The 24260-nt window shown below is 43.3% G+C and overlaps 1 protein-coding gene across 1 annotated transcript in view; it reads right to left on the bottom strand.

The window, feature by feature from the left end:
• The window catches only part of MYO3B (myosin IIIB), a 583926-nt gene extending 560258 nt beyond the window's left edge, over positions 1 to 23668 (bottom strand). The window contains exons 1-3 of the mRNA XM_077447966.1: positions 23521 to 23668; positions 10611 to 10794; positions 2984 to 3118 (exon numbers count right to left, since the gene is read on the bottom strand). Coding sequence (XP_077304092.1) covers positions 2984 to 3118; positions 10611 to 10794; positions 23521 to 23522 — 321 coding nt within the window. The 5' untranslated portion in view covers positions 23523 to 23668. The remainder of the gene's footprint in view (positions 1 to 2983; positions 3119 to 10610; positions 10795 to 23520) is intronic.
• Between the last annotated feature and the right edge of the window lie 592 nt (positions 23669 to 24260).

Genomic DNA, 24260 nt, shown 5'->3' with positions numbered 1-24260 from the left:
GACATCTAGGTAGTCGTGGTATACTTCGGGAACGGATTGGCGAAGCTCGGAATCGGAATCCAGACATAGTAGGGCAGAAGATTCGCCAGAATTTTTCAGGAGACAGTACTGCTGGCAGTAAGGAGAGAAGAACGTGATCTCCCCAGTGACCCAGTTAATAGCAGGGTTATGGGCCTGCAACCATGGCATGCCAAGGATGATTGGAAACAAAGGAGATGGAATGATGTCCAAGCGGAGCAGTTCCTGATGCAGGTTAGAGACAGAAACTGAAATGGGGGTAGTCTCTTGCGTAACTGGTCCAGATCTTATCGTGGAGCCATCGGCCAGGTAGATGGAGAGTCCTTGAGCCTTGTACAGCAGAGGGATTTGGTGTTTACTGGCAAAAGAAGAGTCCATGAAACAACTACAAGCCCCCGAGTCAATGATAGCGGGGACCTGCAAAGTCTTTCCTGGGAGCTGCAACGAGACAGAAAGGGCGAGGTGAGAAGAGGTCTTAAGCCAAGCAGTAGTAGAGCCAGACGAGACAGACATGCACTTACGAAGCTTGGCCGGACAGTTCCTGACGTAGTGCCCAGGTTCCCCGCAGTAGAGGCACAAATTGTTGACCCGACGACGTTGGCGCTCCTCCACCGTAAGAGCAGGGCGAAGGACTCCGAGCTGCATAGGCTCAGAGGTATCAGGTGCTGGAACAGGACCAGGAATGGGAGCCAGATGAGAGTAGTTAGGTACCCGAGGCAGCATCCAGGTGGGGCGAGTGAGCCCAGGACCTCTTTCAGCTCTTCGCTCCCTCAGCCGTCGGTCAATTTGGATGGCCAGATTAATCAAGGCATCCAGAGTTTGTGGGATTCCCACACGGGCCAGTTCATCTTTCAGTGGGTCTGAGAGCCCCATCCGAAACTGGTAGCGAAGGGCCGCATCGTTCCAGTCCGTATCAGTACTCCAACGGCGGAACTCAGCGACATAGTCCTCTACGGCCCTACGCCCTTGCTGAAGGGTATGCAGGGCGGCTTCGGCCGTGGCGGAGAGTTGAGGGTCCTCGTAGAGCTGGGCCATCGTATCGAAGAAGGTGGTCAGGTTGGTTAGGGCCTCTGCTTTCTGTTCCAGTAAACGATGAGCCCAAGCTTGAGGATCTCCCAGGAGTAAGGACACCACGAATCCCACCTTGGTGGCTTCAAGTGAGAAGGTGCGAGGCTGAAGGGCAAAGTACAGTTCACAAGAGTTCCGGAACGCTCTGAATTTACTTCGTTCCCCGGAAAACTTTTCAGGCATGGGAACCCTTGGTTCGGGAGGCAGCATTACCACCGTCGGAGAAGGGGTGCTTGAGCCGGCAGTAGACGGAAGAGACCCCTGAGCGATTGTGGGCGAAGTGAGAGCTTGGACCCTTTCCTCCAAACGCGTGTAACCCTCCCGACTTGCAGAAGGAGACCTCTCTTGCAGCTCCGACTCGAGAGCCCTGGTAGTGTATACAGGTGACTCAGGAGTCAAGAGGAGCACGAGTGTCTGGCAGGATCAACAGCTGGGTAAGGAGTGCTGGATCGGAGGGGAACTGGAAAGCAGGCAGGTGCAGGAAGCTGAAGCAGAACAGCAGGCAGAGAGGTTGAAGCAGGACACAAGTGCAGGAGTTCTGGCAGAGGTAGGACTTCAGGCAGATGCTGGAACCAGTACAGGAGATGGCAGCGGATGGCACCGGAACAGAAGGCTGGAAGCAGAGTCGTCAGGCAAGCCGGGTCGGAGGTCAGGCGGACAGCAGAAGTACCGAGGATCAGGCAGGTGGATGGTCGGACGAGCCGGGTCAGTAAGCGGGCAGGCAGCAAGGTACCGAAGGAATAAACAGGAGGGAAGTCAGGCAGGCCGAGGTCAGATGCAGGCGGATAGCAGGAGCAGTAGGTAAACAAGCCGGGTCAACAGGTCACAGGAAGCAGGTTCTCAGGATCAGGGTACTAGCACGCTGTAGATCAGACAGCAAGAACTGGATGTGACCAACTGGACTAAATAGCCCGCCTGGCGCCAACGAGCGCACACACGCGCGCACCACCGCGCGCGCGCACCCGCGCGCGCACGGACGCGCACCCGCGGACGCGCGGCGGAAGGTCCGGGCTGATCGCTGCTGGCAGGATCTTCGTGACAGCCAGTTTGTTGCCCATGTATTGTCACAATTGCTCATTTGTTGCACATATATTGCCACCATTGCCTGTATGTTGCCCACATATAGCCACATGACATTTGCCTGTTTGCTGCCCCTGTGTTGCCACCACTGTTTATTTATTGCCAATGTACTGTCATGTTTGTCTGTATGTTGCCCACATAATGCCATTATTGCTCATTTGTTGCCTACATGGGGAGGTTCATTTACTAAAGGCAAACATACTGTGCACTGAAAGTGCAGTTGCGCTAGATCTGTGGGGAAGCTCTGTGGATTTCTATCATTCAATCATGTGCAAGCAAAAATCCTGTTTTCTATTTTCCTTGCATGTGATTGAATATTCTTTGCAAAGTTAAGCTTTACCTCATTTACTAATTTATTGAGCAAGTACACTTGCAGTGCACAGTATATATTTGCCTTTAGTAAATAAACCCCATTGTCATGATAGTTGTTTATTGTCCTCATATTTCCACCAATGCCAGTGTGTTATTTATATTTAATGCTCCCGCACCCAACTGCCACATATTAAAACATACCCCTAAAACCTCTAGATTTTGGTTAAGTATCTAATCCACTAGGACACAATACACTCAAATATAATATCCAGTGCTACCACAGACAAAAATTTGAAATAGTGGAAAGGCTATGTTAGGCGGTAAAAGGTTTGTGGTGTACAGCACCAAGGTGGTGATGTTCACTTGTAATCCAAAAAGCAAACAGAGACTAGGTAAGTGACACAGAGTCTCCTGAACCGAAGGTCTTGAAAAGTATAATTAATACATGTTTCGAATGTGTATTTAGCTGTTAAAATAAGGTACTGCATATTGAGTTTTCACATACCTCTAGAACAAGCCAAAGCTGTCCTCCAACATACTGATCAGCTTTATAATACATTCCATAAAACATGACCACATTTGGATGATTTGGAAGTGACTGCAGTATGTTATACTCTGCCTCAATCTCCTCATCAACATCCTAAAGAGAAAATATACAAGATTATTCAAGCTTTCAGAAGAACCATCAATTTTACAGTAATATTAACATGTAGATGATTTTCACATATTCTTGTTGATACCAACTTGATCAAGTGGCAGTTGTGTCTGAAATTATTAGATCCCAACAGAGATGCAGTTGGCTGGGTTTTTATTTTCCTGGCTGCCAGGAGTTTCTACCGCAGACATAAATATGTATGCCCAGCTAGTTATTATAGTTATCTTGTAGAGATGGGAGTTGAGTTAGGTAAGATCACTGCTAGATGGATTCTGGGACCATAAAGAGGATGTCCTTCATCCTGACTCCACCCACTTAATGAGTTTACTTCCTCTTTCATTCCCTGCAAAGGTAAAGCATAATGGACTACTATGCATTGCATAGTAATCCATTATGTGTCACTTACCTGACACAGGAGCCAGCGATGTCACCGCAGTCCCCTGTAGTCTGGCGCAGCCATCTTCTCGGTGGGTCTCGCTGCTCCGCTGCTGTCATTCGGCGAAGCCGCGATGATGTCACTCCCGCGCATGCGCACGGGAGCCGCCACGCGTGGGATATTCGCCGTTGACGGTGCCACGCTTAGTGTGCCTGCACGCCACTGTCTACGGCGCATGCGCTGTAGACAGAGGGGCCTGTCTTTCGGCAAATATCTCCTAAACCGTGTAGGTTTAGGAGATATTTCTTGGACCTACAGGTAAGCCTTAATCTAGGCTTACCTGTAGGTCAAAGTGTGTTGTAAGGGTTTACAACCACTTTAAGCATACTGCTGTAACATAAATTAATAAACTTTATGCTGACCTATTATCCCTACCAGGATCCAGCGCAGGGCATTGGTTGCTTCTGCCTGCTGTTGTTGAGTGTTCTCCCATAATAAGAGAGAGAAAGTACAATGTATTGGTTTAGAATATGTACTCTGCCTTGGCCAATCACTTGGGGCTTTATTCCAGTGATGGAGCCTGAACAAGTGATACATATTTGGAGTGACCTTCTATAAAGGTCTTTTCCTCCCAGACTTTGCCTGATAAGAGTGTCTGTATAGAGGGGTCTAGTCCTTCCGTCCCAGGCTTTTGTTTGGGGAGGATACAGATGCATAGAGGTTCTTGTCTCTCAGGTTGCTGCTTGGTGGAGGAAGCCAAAGGGAAAAGGGTTTTGTTCTCTTAGTTGACCATCTGGACCTAAAAAAATCCAAGCTGGCCTGTGGCAAAGGACTAAAGAATCTAAAGCTGACCTGTGGCAGAGGTCAAAAGAACATACTGTAGAATTAAACCCATTGTTTTAACTTTTTCCCAAATCATTTACATTTAAGGCATGCTGGTAATGATTACAGTTGCTTGTGCTTTCATCCAAACTGTTATCAAATGGCTGGTGTCATCACATATGCAGCACTGTGTCAACTGCAGATCAAACAGAAGCTAAGTGGCAGCTTTCTTGGCTGCAAAGAATAGGAGGGTTTGAGTTCCAATTGAAGAATCTAAGATGGCTTGTGTCAGAGGCATAAGAAACTGGAAGATAGCTACCCATCTGGGTCTAAAGAGAATTTGCTTGTTTTTGCATGTGATGTACCCCTAACCCTCTCTTCCCTAGACAATCAAGCCAAATAAATTGCAGTAAGAAGATTGAAAGTACTGCCTGTCGCTATCTGTGGATTGATGTAGTACTGAATACAGCTACAGGGCAGGTCACCACTGGGAGGAAAGGAGACCCCATTGAGAAAATCCAGCCATCCCTATGGAGGTGAGTGCTGCAACTACATTAGTTAGCTTTACTATCCACAGCACAGCAGCCATTAAATACAATGGGGGTTATTTACGAAAGGCAAATCCACTTTGCACTACAAGTGCAAAGTGCACTTGAAATTGCACTGAACGTGCACTTGGAAGTGCAGCTGCTGTAAATCTGAGGGGTAGATCTGAAATGAGGGGAAGCTCTGCTGATTTTATTATCCAATCATGTGCGAGCTAAAATGTTGTTTCTTTATTTTCCTTGCATGTCCCCCTCGGATCTACAGCGACTGCACTTCCAATTGCACTTTCAGTGCAATTTCAAGTGCAGTTTGCACTTGTAGTGCAAAGTGGATTTGCCTTTAGTAAATAAACCCCATCGCTTCCTTAAGCATAATGATTTAATTGAAACCCAGAATAATATAACTCACCTTTAAGCAACAGTTTTGCTTTAAGGCCTGATCCCCAAGCAGCATATATTCACCTTTACTTGTTTTCTTGTCATTATCTTCAGCTGCCTGGGAACTAACAAAATAGTCAGTTCTTCTGGGTATCAAGGAGCACATGATTCACTCCAGTACTGGTGCTTGAAGACTGGTGCAGTGCTGTCGCATTGGGCTGGCTTTCTTTAACTAGCTGACTGGAGTAGTGGGGTGAACAAAGAAAACCTGAGTATGTGCAGGTGAGGGTTAGGGCATTAACCACTTGCCGACCTGCTAACGTACATTTACTGCACAGGTCGGCTCTGCTGCGTGAACCGGCATACCTGTACATCGGTCTGTGTGAGGAGGATAGCAGATGCGCTGGCAACCCGCAATTGCTGTGTACAGAGGTGGAACGGGGAACTGCCTATGTAAACAAGGTGATTTCCCGTTCTGCCTAATGACATGTCAGAGATCTTCTGTTTCCAGTATCGGGAACAGTGATTTCTGTCATGTCCCAGTGAGCCCATCCCCCCTACAGTTAGAACACACCCAAAAAAACACACTTAACCCCTTGATCGCCCCTTAGTGTTAACCCCTTCCCTGTCAGTGTCATTTTTACATTGATCAGTGCATATAGTATGGATCAATGTAATAATGTCACTGGTCCCCAAAAAGTATAATTTGGGGTCAGATTTATCAGACACAATGTCACAGTACCACTAAAAATCACAGATCACTGCCATTACCAGTAAAAACAATTGAAAAAAACTGTAAGTCCCTAAATCTATCCCATAGTTTGTAGAGGCGATAACTTTTGCGCAAACCAATCAATATACACCTTTTGCATTTTTTTTTACCAAAAATATGCAGAAGAATATATATCAGCTTAAACTGATGAATAGATTTGTTTTTTTTATATATTTTTTGGGAGATATGTATTATAGCAGAATGTAAAAAAAATTTAAATCTTTTTCAAAATTATCAGTCTTTTTTGTTTATAGTGCAATTTTGTTTGGGTACAGCGTCGCACAACCGTGCAATTGTCACTTAAAGCGATGCAGTGCTGTATCGCACAAGATGGTCTGGTCATTAAGGGGGCAAATGCTTTTGGGGCTGAGGGGGTTAAAGTGAGCCATTTGCTTTGCCCGGCATACCCCTTATTCACCTTAAAAGGAATTGAACCCATTTATTTTACCACTTACAACAGAATTAGCCTTTCTTGTAATTTTTTCTTGAATGTTCTTACAGATTTCTTGCATTCCTGGCTCTATGACAAGCTTTTCCACATACATATGGCATGGTATCCTTTGCTCTGGTCTATTTATCGCCATTTAGATGGAAACAGGACATGTCATCATGTAGCTATTTACACATAGCCTATTTTTATTCTCTTTAGTGGCGATTGTGCATTATGTTACATATTATAAAACCCCAAATAGTCTAAATATTACAGCAATTTGTTTAAAAATGCAGAAGGAATGTATCTTCAAAAAGCAATTTAATTAAAAGATGTGAAATGAAACAGATTATTTTTCTAATAAATTCAAGTCACTCTGGCGTTAGCTGGGTTTAATGATGCATATCTAGAATATCATTTGAAATTAATTTGTTGACATCTCAATTCAGAAGCACATATGGAAATTCATTTTTAAATATATCTCCTTTTTTATGTTTGCCCTCTTCTAATTTATTAAAAATAAAAAGTCCAAATCTGGTAAAAAAAAACAAAAATGAATGCATCATAAAACCACATATATTGCTAATTCCCACACTGTCTACATTGAAAGTAAAACTGTAAAATTATTTGCATAGCAAATTTTGCCAAAAATGAAACTACATTTGCCGGTCATTTTTGTAAATTGGACTTAAGTTCAACCCTTTACCAGGCTTCTGTGTTAAAACAGGGTGTCTATTACATAAGCAGTAAATACGATTTCTGGGGAGGCACTGTACACAAACAGTAAACTGAATGGCACCTCCGGTTTGACAACATTAAGGGAGTGGGGGTTAAGCCAAACCTATTATATGAGCTCCCTTGGTGAAATAATAAAATGTATTTTTCACCTTCAGTGTATAAAATAATCACATTTTTTCTTTATTATTGGTTATATAAAGAAAAAGTATAATGGATGTTGGTCAATTTTATTTAACCACTTGCTTACTGGTCACTTAAACCCCCCTCAGTCCCAGACCAATTTTCAGCTTTCAGCGCTGATGCACTTTGAATGACAATTGCGCGGGCATACAACACTGTACCCAAATGAAATTTTTATAATTTTTTTCCCACAAATAGAGCTTTGTTTTGGTGGTATTTAATTACAGCTGGGAGTTTTATTTTTTGCTAAACAAACAAAAAAAGATGCAAAAAAAAAAAAAAAAACATGTTTAATAGTTTGTTATAAAATTTTGCAAACAGGTCATTTTTCTCCTTCATTGAAGTGTGCTGATGAGGCGGCACTGATAGGCTGCACTGGTGGGCACTGATAGGCATAGTTAAGGCGGCACTAATAGGCACAGATAAGGTGGCACCGATAGGCACAGATAAGGCAGTACTGATGGGCACAGATAAGGCGGCACTGATGGGCAAAGATGGGCACGGATGGGTGGCACTAAGGGGCACTGATAGGTATCACTGATAGATGGGACTGATGGGCACTGATAGGTGGCACTGATAGGTGGCTCTGATAGGTGGCACTGCTGGGCACTGCTGGGCACTGATGGGCACTGGTAGATGACACTGATGGGCACGGATATGTGGCACTGGGGTGCAGCACCGTTGTTGAGGCAGATTGTGGGCACTGTGGGTGGCACTGTGGGTGGCACTGCTGGGTGGCACTGTGGGCACTGCTGGGTGACACTGTGGGCACTGCTGGGTGGCACTGACGGGGGGCACTTATGTTTTATTAAGGTGGTACTGGCAGGGGGCAGGTGGGCACTGGCAGGGCTGGCCGTGATCGGGACTGATGTCCCGATCACGGCCGCCGGTGATCGGCTCTTTTTTTTCTCCTCGCGCTGTCAGCGCGAGGAGGAATAATAGCCTCGCGTGCCCCTCAGGGGGCGCGCAGGCCGCTCGTGCACGGGACGACGTCGATAGACATAATACCGGCAAAGGAGGTCCGCGCTATAGCCGTCATTCGGCTATAGCGCGGATCTCAAGTGGTTAAACTTTATTTGGAAAATTTTAATGTTAATAAACTGATGGTTTTTACCATTAGTGGTTTGACTACCCCCTTTCTAAGCTATATAAAATCAGTTTATTACTAGACTCTCTTTGTAGTAAGTGTTGTAGGGATCATGGAGAACTAATCCACATGCTTTGGCTCCACAAGATCATATTAGAGAGCCTGTATCAAAGACCGCTTTCCAAGACTGTAAACTTATCTTGCAGTACTAGAATTACCCTCCAACTTCTAAGGAATGGATTCATCGTATGGGATACACTTGCACCGTGAGCATCTAATCTATGCACATCGTGGCTGCCCTGCCTAATTTGAGAAGGTATGGGAGGGTTTGTTAACCACTTCCCACCCGGCCAATGTATATATACGGCCGGGTGGGAGCCGCCTGCTCCTGATAGGACATCACGTCATGTGATGTAAACAAACAGCCGGTTGCTAGGCAATCGGCTCTCCTCTCCTCACACGGAAGTCATCGCAGAGGAGAGGAGAGCGGATCGCTGCAGCCGGCTGATGATCAGTGAGTATGGGCTGCTTTTCACAGCTTTTTACTCACTGATCATCAGTGTAGTGTCAACACACAACACACCACACAGTACAAACACAGTCCCCACATATGTCCCCAAAACACACATGTCCCAAAACATACATGTCCCCAAATAATAAAAACACATGTCCCTAATAATAAAAACATGTCCCCCACATATGTCCCACTAAAATCACATGTCCCAATGATTATCTGCACACATATGTACGTGATCACCTGCACACATATGTACATGATCATTTGCGTACATATGTCCGTGATCACACAAACCAATTATTATACACTTAACGGAATTTTTTTTACCAAAAACATGTAGCAGAATACATTTTGGCTTAAATTTATGACAAAATTTGATTTTATTGGATTTCTTTTCAAATAGAAAAAAGAAAATATTGTTTTTTTCCCAAATTTCCGCTTTTTTTGCGCTTATATCGCAAAAAAAAAAAACGGAGTCGTGAATAAATACCACCAAAATAAAGCTCTATTTGTGCGAACAAAATGATAACAATTTCATTTGGGTACAGTGTAGCATGACCGCGCAATTGTCACTGAAAGCGCTAGAGCGCTGAAAGCTGAAAATTGGGCTGGGAAGGAAGGGGGTGAAAGTGCCCTGTATTGAAGTGGTTAAATAATCCTGGTCTTTCTATTAATGACATAGTGTTGCAAAGGCTACTGTAATGCATTGCATGCCTTACCACTGTTTACCGTTGTGTCACTTTACCACACTGTACTTGTTTGCTTAAAAGTATAATTGTCAATCACTGTGTACTGGCATGTCACATAATTTTCATGGTTTGCCAGCTCAGGAATTGTTTATTTATTTAAGAAACTTCTTCTTGGAAAAAAAAATATATATATTAGTTTGCAGAGCATGCTGGGCTTTCTAGTTGGAAGCCACCAGAAAGAACCCTTCTGGCCAATCCAGAAGTGTTTTGGTTTAGGAGAAGACTTTGGATTATGTCTGTGTGTGCACATATGATCTGAAAAAAAATGAAGTAAAAGTAAAGACAATATAAAAATAGAAATCATCTTCTACATAGTCAGAACTAAGCAAGATGGAATATCTAGCTATATGATTCCTTGTTTGTGGTTATCATATTACACATTATGTTTATTGTTAGGGTCCTTTCACATGGGGCGGATCAGTGCTGATCCGCCCCGTGGATATCCGCTTGCTCAGCGGGGATCGCCGGAGCGATCTCCGCTGAGCAGGAAGATGACAGGTCCGTCTCTGCACACTGCGCAGGGATGGACCTGTCACAGCACCGCTCTTCCCTATGGGAGAGTAGGTGACGGTGGACCACAGTGTCCATCGTCAACCGATCTGATCCGATGACGGATGGAAAAAGAGCTTTTTCCTCCGTCACACTTTTTCGGATCGGAGCGGGTCAGATGTCAGCGGACATGTCACCGCTGACATCCGGCGCTCCATAGAGCTCTATGGAGCTCTATAGAGCATCCGTTCAGGTCCGCCTGAAAAACTGACAGGCGGATCTGAACGGATCGGTAGTGTGAAAGGGGCCTTACTCTTAACGTTATCTGTATAACAATAATGTAACCAATAAATACAGTATAATGTCCAGGTAAAGATGAATGCTATAAACTTACACTTATCGGATCCAAGATCTTCACAGCGGCCAGACTGCCATCTTTTTTGTTACTGACTTTGTAAACCTTTCCGTAAGTACCTTTTCCAATAGTGTCAATAATTTCCCAGGTGTCTGAGGGGTCAGCAAGTGATTCTAGTCCAATCATATTTGGATTATAAGGGAACAGTCCAAACAATGACTTCCTGAAAGAAAGAGCATATTTTTTAATACATTTATATTAAAGCCTCGGCTCTATCCTCACATTTACTGTGTAAAGGTAAATACCACTTTTGGAGCATCTTGGGAAGTAGTGCTCTGTATAAATGGTCGCGAAGGAGTCTGCCCAGGGTTGTCATGTGAAGACCCCACTGCTGAGAAAGAGTTAGTTTAGAAAACACACCTTTATGAATTAAAAACAGGTAGACCTTGCAATGGGGTTATTGCCTTTGAGAAAGTATGCAACTCATTAAATGGCTGCAAGGCCAGAGAGCTTTTAAATGATTTTAACTTAGGCAGATTTTTTAAATACAATAAAGAGAGTTGTATGCTGCAAGTGCCCTTCAAGTATTTTCTTTTTCATTTGATTGTCATGAAAAGTGTCTGAAAGATCAAGCTACAGTAGAAGAATGTAGGCTGTAAGATTCCTCTGATGAGTAATAGGATGAAAGGTTAAGAACTTTTGGGGTTGCTCACAGCCCCTTTGGATGTGATACAGGAGGCTGGCAAAACCCCCTAAAACAAAACGATTGCACAGAACAGGTAAGTATGACACGTTTGTAAAATAAATAAAAACTAAAAAGAATTTACAATCACTTTAAAGGGCTTTCGTTTTTTTGGACTTCTTCTCACAACCTCAAGATGGGGAAGTCACCTAGAAATTGACTGTGCTGGGTAAGACTGATATTGTGGTTCATTACCACCAATGATTGTTTTTGCTATCTGTAAGAGTAGATTTTTCCCAATGACTACAAATGTAAAGTGCATTCTTCCTAGTGACTCTCTCCCATCCTCTGGAATTCCCTGCCCGATATATCTGATCAGCCCCTAACCTGTCCACATTTAGGAGATCTAAGAAAACTCACTTATTCAGGGAAGCCTATCCCACACCCACCTAACAACCCCATCAAATCATTCCCTGCATCTATTACCTTTTGTACCACTATTTACTTAATTACCACCACTTGTACAGTAATTGTGCTGTCCCCCTCTACATTGTAAAACGCTGTGTAAACTGTTGGCGCTATATAAATCATGAATAATAATAATAATAGTGACAACCACACTAATGTACTGTGAGCTGTAGATATACTAATTATTAGCAGATGTTCCATTAGCCCAGAAAGTTATTCCAAGGGTTCCTCCATGTTAAAAAGGTTGAGAAAGGCTGTTCTAAACAAATATAACAAAACACTTTCAGAGTTATTTCGTCAGGAGAGTGTAGCGCTCCTGCTCATGCACTCTCCCTGTCTGCCTGTCCACTGGCAAAGGGATTGATGTAGCCAGCCTCTGGGTGGAGACTAAACCTGATTTAAGCCAGCCAACCCTGCAGTCTCATGCTTGTGATAGCATTTGTAACACTTGCTCCAAGCTCCTTTTGTCTGCCCTGCCTGTTAGTTTGGATTCCATTGTTTATGACCTAGGATTGGAACTTGGACTATTCTCTGAACTCTGCCTGCCTTTTTGACTAAGGTTTTGACCTTAACTGATCTGAATCCTACCTGTCGTTTACCTGGACTATCATTGGACCACTTTACCTGTCTTTCAACTTCAAGTACTCATTTGCTGTGCTCAGTTCATGTCTGTGTATAAGATCTGGGGGCAACCGATTCCCAGCAGGCCTGATTGCCTTATGATGGGAAAGGGGGTTGCTATAGGTGAAGAACATAGAAGCCAGCTATAGTGTCTGACCACCTACGCTAGGGGTAAGCGTGACATTATCATTAATGTTTACATACAATTTAACATCTTGCCTTCTTATTCAAGGTCAATGGTCCACTAGATAGTGAAGCAAAGATCATGATGACATGACCCTAAAGCCTGCACCTTTAAAATCCAATTCAGCAATGGAGGCTCCCATGTTTGTACTCCCATGGGTTTCCTTTAAGATCTGATCAATATGGGCACATTAGAAATACATCAGTGCTAACGACTGCTGTTCACAGAAGTGAGAATAGCATTTTTCCAAGATCTTGGCGATAAGAAAAAATGAAGCAAAGGTCGATAAATTCCTGACATATAGTACAATGTCAGTGTGATCAGAACATCAATGCATCAGAAGTGTAAGTGTGAATCTGCTCAGCTGAAAAATCAATAGCAGTAAATGTGGCAGCCTTCCAAACAAGTCCCTGGCGTCACTTGGCATTATACTGTTTCAGCATATGTGACCTCTTGGGAAAGGATTTAGCTGGCCATAGTTTTCATTGAGGCGGTCAGTCTAATGATCACCGGTATATCATAGTAGCCAAGAGTTGTTATTTCTACAAACCAGACACTGGGGACATGTCATTTTCTGCTGTGATTCTCCAGTCATAAGGCAATAATGTGGTAATATTTTCTGTATACTTTGAGCCACAGTATGCAGGAGGCAGCTGTGAATACAGATATTGACACCAAGCTTCATATATGTAAGTGTTTGAAAGAACTGCGCTGCCTATATCAACCAATTACAAGCTTCACTTAATTTCTCCAGTAGAGTGGCAAATGAAAGGTAGAGACTTAGTATGGGACTTTTATAATTTTGTAGCACTTTACATTGTTTCTTTTATGTGTGCCTACTGCTCCATCCATGCCATATGACCCGTTATAGATCTGCAACCCTTAAAGTGGAAGAAAAGCCTAAAGCCAGTCATGGAGCACAATTTGGCCAGTTCAGCAGGGAATTTTGATTCATGTATGGGCAGGGAAGTTGTACAGAAGATGATCTACCGGTCGACTTCTGTACAACCGCCCCATTGGATGTTTCCTGCTCAATCAGCCTGGCCAGCTATAGCCAGCAGCACCGGTCATTGTATTCTGATGGGAAAGTCTCCTTGCTGTCAGTATACAATAGCTCAGTGGGGAGAATACCCCCATCCACATTAAGTGTGTGGATAGGGGAATAAAGACATGTATGGCCATCCTTATAATACCTGTATAACAGATTCCAGAGAGTAATTAAAAACTCACATAGCTTTAGAACAACATGTAAGTCCTTGGTAAAAAGAGAATGAAAAAGTACTTAGTCCCATCAAAATAGATGGGAAAGACATAAACCAAACAGTTGGACAGTACTCCAAAATGATAACGATCCCAAACACACCTCCAACACAACCACTGCATTGCTAAAAAAAAAGAGGGTAAAGGTGATGGACTGGCCAACCATGTCTCCAGACCTAAACCCTATTGAGCATATGTGGTGCATCCTCAATCGAAAGGTGGAGGAGCGCAAGGTCTCTAACATCCATTAGCTCCGTGATGTCATCATGGAGGAGTGGAAGAGGACTCCAGTGGACACTTGTAAAGCTCTGGTGAACCCTATGGCCAAGAGGGTTAAGGCAGTGCTGGAAAATAATGGTGGCCACACAAAATATTGACACTTTGGGTCCAATTTGGACATTTTCACTTAGGGGTGTACTCACTTTTGTTGCCAGCGGAATAGAAATGATTGGCTGTGTGTTGAGTTTTTTTTGAGGGGACAGCAAATTTACACTATTATAGACTCACTTCTTTACATTGTAGCAAAGTGTATTTTCTTCAGTGTTGTCACATGAAAAGATATAATAAAACACTTTTGTGAGATACTGTGTATCTCAAAAAATATATCATATATATATATATATATATATATATATATATATGGCCTTGTCGGTAAGCAAGTAGGAGAAAACCGACCGCTAATGGCAAATAAGACTGGACAACCATTTGCCTAATCCATTAAGAAATAGTGGCAGAGGAAGCCACCAAGCCTTTCATGGGCCGCCTGCAATTACCAGAGAGAATCCAACTTCTGGAAGGAAGCTGTAGCAGACAGATTCACACAAATTGCCGAAACCACATCCAAGGAATGCAGTGCAACCACCTTGCGTTGTAATGATTGTGAACACAGGGAAGGAAGAACAATGTAAAACCCATATAATACAGCGCTATTTTCAAATTCAAATATTGAAAAAGAAATTATTTAAAAATTAAAAATTAAGAAAAATTTGTGACAAAAGAAAATAAATATAATAGATGCAAAAAAATGCAGCAAATGCAGCAGCAACTTAAATGTGAGATACCCACAATTTCAAATACCAGTTTTTTCAAAAAAGCTGGGCTATAGTGATTCAATCCAATGTGTTATAAATATAAATTGATCATGCACAAAACATATGAATAAATAAAATAAAAAATCCAGACAAAAAACAAAAGAAATCTAATATGCAAATATTCAAGATATTAGTCCATTTCCCATTAGGCAATGATTCTGCTTGTCATCTCCACCGTGTCTTGTCACACCACACCAATGAAAAGAGTGTTGCCAAAGTTGCAGAAAAGGACTTTCCACCACCAACAATACTGACGCTTACCAGCTATACTGATCCCATCTCAGAGATCTAATATCGCCACTGTGAAATCACTCCCTCTGGACATGAACTGCATGGAGGATGTATCCCTTTAAGCACTCTGTTCCAGTAGTTGGTATATTCCTACGGCCACACCGCTCATTGCCCAGCACATGCATAAACAAGAGGAATCGCCTTGGTGTAATATTGTCAAAATAATTTAATAAATAAAAGAATTGCACTTACATCAAATGTAAAAAAAACTTGCTTCCAATAAAAAAGTTTGCCGGCCGGCTTCATACAACGCTGCCCGTCACTTCCGGGTTCAGCATAGATCGCGGTGACGTCAGCACGGGTTCAGCATAGATCGCGGGGACGTCAGCAAAAAAAAAAAGGAAGGACAATGCTCTGATTAAGGTGAAATGCTCTGATTAAGGTGAAATTTGGATACCACCTTAGGAAGGAAGGAAGAGGGAAATGGACAGAGAACCACCTTATCCTTGTGTGAAACCAACCACAGCCAAACCAAGGCCACCTGGGATGCACTGCTGTGAGCCATGTCTACTACTCTGATAGGGAAGGCCATGTGGAGGAGCATGCCAAGCTGGTCTTGAGCCGATGGAACACCCCACGCACACAGGTGCTATAACTAGAGGGGTAACTAGCAGAAAATGGCCACCGCCACGCAGCTACATGACCGCTGTGTGGTCCCTGCCAAAATGGCCACTGGCAGGATCACTACCAAAAAAACTACGAAAGAATTACATGGCAAGATTCTCCCCAAAGTGGCTGCTGAACTAGTCCCCACCAAATGGCTGCTGCAAACACACATAGGCCCCTCCAAAATGGCCACTGCATCTACACCAAAATGGCCTCTGGCCACTCACATCGGCAGCCCAGGCCTGGACGGGCGGAGGAGGCCCAGCAGAGCACCACTGCAGGAAGTACCCACAGCCCACCAGAGGGGGCATCTACCTACTGGTCCATAGGGGGTAGCAGTTAACACTCCTGAGACAGACTGAGGTGGGGGGCTGTTGGCCAGGGAAACACAGTGACTTTGTCCAGTCATGTGTGTCCCCTCGAGACATTTAACTCGCTGGTAACCCCGGTCCAGGATGGGGCTGTCGTGGCCGATCCTGCAAGTGACTACGGGTTTGCATGTGCTTGCAGTCCAGGTTAGTCACTTCTGGATGTAGATTATCCAGCCTGTCACCCAGCCTGACTTTTGATTGAAGATCTTCACAGGTAAAAAGTAAAAAAAAAAAAACTATGGACCACAGGTCCCAGCAGGGAACTAGGTCCTTACTCTTTACACCAGGCAGAAAAAAATGAGCAGTCATTTGTCCCCCGGACACACCAATCACAGATCGCACCCCTGTGTGACCACAAGGCCACGCATAAGCACCCTAACTAGGAGAACAAACAGACAAGTCCTCCCAGAATGATTATTTTCCTGACTGGCTATATATGTAAAGTGGCCGGGCAGGAAACAGTTAAAGATGCCATTAGCAAAGCATATGTCTGTCGTTGCCCTTAGTGATACTTTATCTCTTCCCAACAGCTCTGGCCTGTCCTTTAGGTGGGTCTTAACGCTGGGAGGCAAGATGAAGTCCCCGAATATGTGATCACTGCTGTTGTCACAAAGGTCACATGACTGGGATCTTGCAGGTTTCTGGTCATAGTCAGAGGCTGGGTGCTGTCTGCAGCAGCTTCATCAGTGTGCTTGGAGCACACAATGAGCGTGCAACTCAGCACAGAAACCCTGATCTCCATAAGCACAAAAGTGCAGCATGTGGGTGTTAAGGCTCACTGGCCTACTGCCTCACATATGCATTATGTGGTCAGCAAATTTTGAGAAAAGCTTTTGGAACTCTGATTCCCTAGGGGGTGTGCCAGGCCCCTGCAGAGATACCACTGCTTCCACACAGAATTTTATAAGTTTATAAGTATTAAACATGTCTCCATTTTTCAAGGTAAATATGTTTGTAAAGGTGCTATTGACATGAAATATTCCCCACGTGTATGTTTGAATTGCATGGGTTGTTACCGACATATTGTGTTAATATCACCTTTAGAAATATGTTTACCTAGAAAAATGGTGACGTGTTCAATACTTATTTTACCTGCTGTATATAACTAATTTATACTGAAGTGTAAGAAGCTAACTACCATATTTATCGGCATTTTACACGCACAGGCATATAACATGCACCTTCATTTTAAGAGGGAAGTCTCAGGAAAAAAACTTAGAGACCACTTTGACCTACAGATAAGCCTAGATTAAGGCTTACCTGTAGGTCCGTGAAATATCTCCTAAACCTACATGATTTAGGAGATATTAGCAAAAAGACAGGCACCGCTGTCTACTGCGCATGCTCTGTAGACAGTGGCGCGCAGGCGCACCGAGCATGCCGCTGCTAACGGCGATATGCTGTCAGTGGTGGCTCCCGTGCGCATGCGCGAGAGTGACGTCATCGCTGCTCCGGCGCTGTGAGTGGCCATGAGTGCACCCTGATCAATGTCCATCTGCAGCCTCACCATTGCCCATCAGTGCTGCCTGATCAGTGCCCATCTGCAGCCTCACCATTGCCCATCAGTGCACCCTGATCAATGCCCATCAGTGAGCCTCACCATTGCCCATCAGTGCACCCTGATCAGTGCCCATCAGTGCACCCTGATCAATGCCCATCTGCAGCCTGATCAGTGCCCATCTGCAGCTTCCCCATTGCCTATCAAGGTAGCCTCATCATTGTCCTTTTGCAGCGTCACCATTGCCCATCAATGCAGCCTAATCAGTGCCCATCTGCAGCCTCACCATTGACCATCAGTGCAGCCTGATCAGTGCCCATCTGCAGCCTCACGATTGCCCATCAGTGCAGCCTGATCAGTGCCCATCTGCAGCCTCACGATTGCCCATCAGTGCAGCCTGATCAGTGCCTATCTGCAGCCTCACCATTGCCCCTCAGTGCACCCCGATCACTGCCCATCTGCAGCTCTGTTATCAGGGGGAAAAGTGCATGTTATATGCCAAAAAATATGAATTTGCTGTAGGCAATACAGAGCTCTTCTTTCATATACTTTAGTCTCAAGGTTAACTGTCCAAAGCAGAGCAATATATTAGAGAAGTTACTCGGAACAAAGTCTTTACAGCAAAAAGGACTTTCTGAGGAACTATCCCAAATTCGCTTACTGGGCAGCCTTGTTGGCCTCCTCCTGCCCATGCCAGGCAGAAAATTGTCAGCTGAACGGTGCCTGCATCCAATCAGATGCTGCTGCTGTTCAGGTATTTTGACAGGTGATGGGACCTCCTGTCAAAATGTAGCAGCCACAGTGGGAGTTTTGTCCTGGATGGAGGTATTGGTTGCATTTTTTTTTGCTCAGCCTCTAGGCCAAATCTAAAAGTTCATGGCCAGCTTTATAGAAGCTTTTCTGTATTGTTCTCTGATCACAATAATGCTGTCTGCATTGAGGTTGTGAATATATATAGACTTTTAATGCTAGGAAGTTCTTACAGAGATCTGGAATATATTAACATACCATCAATTACTGCTCCTGGGGTGTAAGTAATTTTTTCTCTGTCAGACATCCGATTTGTTACTAATTGCTTTTCTGCTTGATCTGCTGATAGGCAGTTGTTGTTTGTAGAATGTTTATGACTATCCAGACTCTACAAATGTATATTGTTCATATACCCAATACAGAAGTATAATATATATATATATATATATATATATATATATATATATATATATATATATATATATATATATATATATATATATATATATATATATATATATATACAGTGGTGTGAAAAAGTGTTTGCCCCCTTCCTCATTTCCTGTTCCTTTGCATGTTTGTCACACTTAAGTGTTTCGGAACATCAAACCAATTTAAACAATAGTCAAGGACAACACAAGTAAACACAAAATGCAATTTGTAAATGAAGGTGTTTATTATTAAAGGTGAAAAAAAATCCAAACCATCATGGCCCTGTGTGAAAAATTGATTGCCCCCTAAACCTAATAACTGGTTGGGCCACCCTTAGCAGCAACAACTGCAACCAAGCGTTTGCGATAACGTGCAATGAGGCTTTTACAGCGTCCTGGAGGAATTTTGGCCCACTCATCTTTGCAGAATTGTCCTAATTCAGTTACATTAGAGGGTTTTCGAGCATGAACGGCCTTTTTAAGGTCATACCACAACATCTCAATAGGATTCAGGTCAGGACTTTGGCTAGGCCACTCCAAAGTCTTCATTTTGTTTTTCTTCAGCCATTCGGTGGTGGACTTGCTGGTGTGTTTAGGATCATTGTCCTGCTGCAGAACCCAAGTTCGTTTCAGCTTGAGTACACGAACAGATGGTCGGACATTCTCCTTCAGGATCTCTTGGTAGACAGCAGAATTCATAGTTCCTTTTATCACGGCAAGTCTTCCAGGTCCTGAAGCAGCAAAACAGCCCCAGACCATCACACTACCACCACCATATTTTACTGTTGGTATAATGTTCTTTTTATGAAATGCAGTGTTCCTTCTACGCCAGATATACTTGGACACACACCTTCCAAAGAGTTCCACTTTTGTCTCATCGGTCCACAGAATGTTGTCCCAAAAGTCTTGGGGATCATCAAGATGTGTTGTGGAGAAATTGAGACGAGCTTTGATGTTCTTTTTGCTCAGCAGTGGTTTTCTCCTTGGAACTCTGCCATGCAGGCCATTTTTGCCCAGTCTTTTCCTGATGGTGGAGGCATGAACGCTGACCTTAACTGAGGCAAGTGAGGCCTGCAGTTCCTTGGACGTTGTTGTGGGGTCTTTTGTGACCTCTTGGATGAGTCGTCGCTGCGCTCTTGGGGTAATTTTGGGCGGCCGGCCACTCCTGGGAAGGTTCACCACTGTTCCATGTCTTCGCCATTTGTGGATAATGGCTCTCACTGTGGTTCGCTGGATTCCCAAAGCTTTGGAAATGGCTTTATAACCCTTTCCAGACTGATAGATCTCAATTACTTTCTTTCTCAATTGTTCCTGAATTTCTTTGGGTCTCGGCATGATGTGTAGCTTTTAAGGATCTTCTGGTGGACCTTACTGTGTCAAGCAGCTCCTAGTTAAGTGATGCCTTGATTGTGAACAGGTGTGGCAATAATCAGGCCTGGGTGTGGCTAGAGAAATTTAACTCAGGTGTGGACAACCACAGTTATAGTATGTTTTAACAAGGGGGGCAATCACTTTTTCACACAGGGCCATGATGGTTTGGATTTTTTTTCACCTTTAATAATAAACACCTTCATTTACAAATTGCATTTTGTGTTTACTTGTGTTGTGCTTGACTATTGTTTAAATTGGTTTGATGTTCCGAAACACTTAAGTGTGACAAACATGCAAAGGAACAGGAAATGAGGAAGGGGGCAAACACTTTTTCACACCACTGTATATATATTATAATATAGGTAATATGCTATTACCTTTTGTACCACCACCCCCCCCCCCCCCTCCCTTTAGAATGTAAGCTCTACGAGCAGGGCCCTCCTGTACCTTTTGTATTGTACTGTAATTGTGTTGTCCCCCCTATACATTGTAAAGCGCTGCGTAAACTGGCGCTATATAAATCGTGAATAATAATAATAATAATAGAATTAATTTTGTTATTTTTGCTAAAGTTCTTCCAAAAATGCAAAATATGTGCAAATTAGGGTAAGCCCTGGTTCAGACTGGTGCGGCTTTGAAATTGTACTACTTCAAAGCCACACATCAGTGTGATTTTCACTGCCGATTTCATTGCTGCTTGTGACTTAATTTAACAGAGGTCTATGTAAGTCACAATGAAACTGGTAAGAAGTAATGCAGGAACCTTTTTCATGATCACTGCGACATGAGTCTCGGCGATATGAACAGTTCTGTTGCCGGCAATGGGGTGCGACTTGTCATGTGATTTGAAACTGACAAAACATATGACAAGTCTCACCAGTTTGAATGGAGGCTAAAGGGGATTTGAGCTGTTGCCCATTCCAGCCGAGCACATGCTTGCATTTTTTCCCTATCTATAGGGCTGTATTTGCCATAATGACACACATGGGCACCAGGATCAAACAGGGCAATAGAGTTACAAGAGGAAACACCTAACATTACATTTACAAATACTTTTTCTTTCTATGTTTTTCTCTTCTGGCCACCACAAGATGTGTATCGCTTTCTTGGTGATCTGTGCAGTTAATAAGTAGATCTCCATATAGATAAAGCAGTATGCTGCCTCCAATAGCACAATAGCATTAGCGCCTATTAAAATAATCACTTGACATAAAAGGGTGTCAACATTCAAGTATACTGAAAAGAAAATAGTTTCTAAATACCGTGCAATGTCTACAAGAAATAAAAACAGAAGTCTGATGACTTTCTGTGGACAACACAAAAATGTTCAATATAAGTACCTAGAACTCTACCAATTCTCATTCACTGTATATATATTAAATAATATATAAAGAGAAAGGGAGGGAGACAGTAATATGATATGAAATCTCCCCTTACCCCCTACTGAGTCTGATGAACAAGAAATGAAGGGAGATCTCTCCTGATGTGACATAGAAAAACATCTGATAGGGATTGTAAATATGCTTATCCAAAACGAATCCAAAGTTTTCTTTCCATTGATATACAATCTTGAACAAGTATGGTGGATAACTATGAGCTCAACAAATACTTGAATAACACTCAACGCAAGGGACTCATATGCACACAGCAGGACTACTGCTTTCAAATCTAGAAAGTACACTGGTCCAGGCTATAGTCTGGCTGTAGGTGGTGGCTATCTTCAAAGATCCTCCCATCTAATAGCATACCAAGTGTCAAACAAGAAAACTCCCACTCCACAAACTGCTTTATCAAACCAATCAGCTTCATTAAACCAAGTGGCTCAGTTTATCCCGCCAGACTTAAATGAGTTGTTCTACGAAAGGAACAAAGACTGTTCACTTTGTAAGTTGCACCGGTCAAGGGGATTTTCCCTAGAGCTTAGTTAATGAGAGTAAGCTGTATTGACTTCCATCGCCCAATCATGTGCAAAAATACGGTTTTATTTTCCTTACACGTGATTGAGTGACCCTTGCAAAATGAAATCCCACAATATTCACTAAGCTCTGGGGAATATCCCCTTGCACAGTGCATACCCTATTTGCCTTTAGGCAATCCCAGACTCTCTAATGGGATTTGCTCAGAGTTGGGACTTGAGACTTGTAGGGTTTAATTAACCTCAAATGCAGTGTAAATAGGATTTTTTTTTTTATATATATAATTCTCAACAAAAGTCATTAAGGTGCTCAGCATACAATGTTACACAGGTCTTCTAGAAGGAAAAATGGTGAGATGGGTTCTGTAACCTTGCCTGACTTCTATTGTTTTCCCCCAAAAAGGTGGCAAGAAACTGTGTGCAGCTCACCTCCCTTTCTACATATCCAACCTCTGTCTATTGTCTAAAGCCAAATTTTATGACTCAGCAGACTTTTCTTCCAGACATCTGGTGCAGCCCAAGTTGGGGGTGGATAAACTAAAGGCAAAATTACTGATCACTTTGCAAGAGACGTTGCACTTTGCATGGGAATTTTTTCCCACAGCTTAGTGTATGAGGTGAAGCCCTGTTAAAGCGGAGTTCCGCAGATAATAAAAAAAAAATTAAGTCAGCAGCTACAAAAAGTGTAGCTGCTGACATTTAATAATCAGACACTCACCTGTCCCACAGTCCAGCGATGTGGACGTACAAAGCCCCGCTCCTCTCCGAGGCACGGTATTCTTACTGTGGGAGCCCGGCTGTGACCTCACGACTGCGAGAACTGCACTGTGCAATGTGAATGGCTCTGCATTTTTCTGGGACCTATGACGTGTCCCAGAAGTTTGCAGGGAGGGAGGGGGGAGGTGAACTTCCTTCCAGCGCTGCGGAGCCCCGGGGGGAAGTGGGAGTTGGGAGCCTCTAAAAAGAGGGTATCCGCTCCCCCTCCACCCCCCAAAAAAATTACATGCCAAATGTAGCATGTCAGGGAGTCACCGTCACTTAAAGCGGAAGTTCCATTTTTGGGTGGAACTCCGCTTTAAGTTCAATAATCCAATCAGATGCTAGCAAAAAGGTTGTTTTTTATTGCACATGATTGAGTATTCCTTGCAAAGTAAAATTTCACCACATTCACTAAACTCTGAGACACTTTCTCTTGCAAAGTGAAAATGTCAGAGTAAACAGCCTATTTCCCTTTAGTAAACCAACCCCTTGGTGTCTGCTAAAGCCTTAGGTCACAGACATGCATATAATCACTGGCAGATGCTGCCAAACTCATCAGGGTTTGGGTACAGTCATCTTATGTCTAGAGGTACATTAGATAGCCCCTCAGGTTGTCTTGTAGCAGGTCAAAAAAATATGAAAAGGACTTACATTAGTGGTCAGTGAGTGGACTTTCTCTCTTTACTTATAAGTGTTTTTTCCTCTCCACTAACAGGACCTGGAACTCTGCCGAGAGTTAAATAGCTCTTTGTTATCGATCGGCCTCTACCTAGACAGCATAGCATCTCTTTCCCGAGAAGTGAAGAAGGCATGTGTTACTTAGATGTGGATGTCATTGCAGAGTCTAGTCCATGTAATCTGCTCAATCCACGACGGCCCCACCTCTTTACCACTAGGAAAGATTAATGTGACACTAATTGGTTCTGAATCTGATCTTTTTATTGAGTCTTTTTAATGTAAGAGCTGTTTAAGAGCAGACTTGGGATGACTTACGGCCATTGTCTGCATGGTGTGGTCACTGTTAGCAGCAATTATAATAATGATACATTGATTATCATTCAGGAACACGCTTGTGTGATGATAGAGCAATTATATCATTTATGTACGACGGTAAGCTTACGAAGCATGGTGGGTAAACAAGGGATTTATAGTAAAACATATGGTGCTTGTACATGGGCCTTCAGTAACTATGTAACCCTACATCTCTTGCTTTAATGGAAGCCTGCGGAGGTAGAAATTTGTGAGATGCCATTGCATGTTGTTTTTTGAGGTCACATCAATTGTGGCTGTCCTTCTTATCCTGCAATTGCTGCCAGTGAGCTGCTGACTAATTTCATGTTTTTCTGGGTCAGTAAAACATTAAGCCTTTAGAAATTAGGCAGTTCTCATTT

This window comes from Lithobates pipiens, unplaced genomic scaffold (assembly GCF_037356315.1).
Source record: "Lithobates pipiens isolate NorthernLeopardFrog02 unplaced genomic scaffold, aLitPip1_a1.2 Scaffold_22, whole genome shotgun sequence".
NCBI classification, from domain to species: domain Eukaryota; kingdom Metazoa; phylum Chordata; class Amphibia; order Anura; family Ranidae; genus Lithobates; species Lithobates pipiens.
The sequence above is the reverse complement of the archived record's forward strand: the minus strand, read 5'-3'. Positions and strand labels throughout refer to the sequence as shown.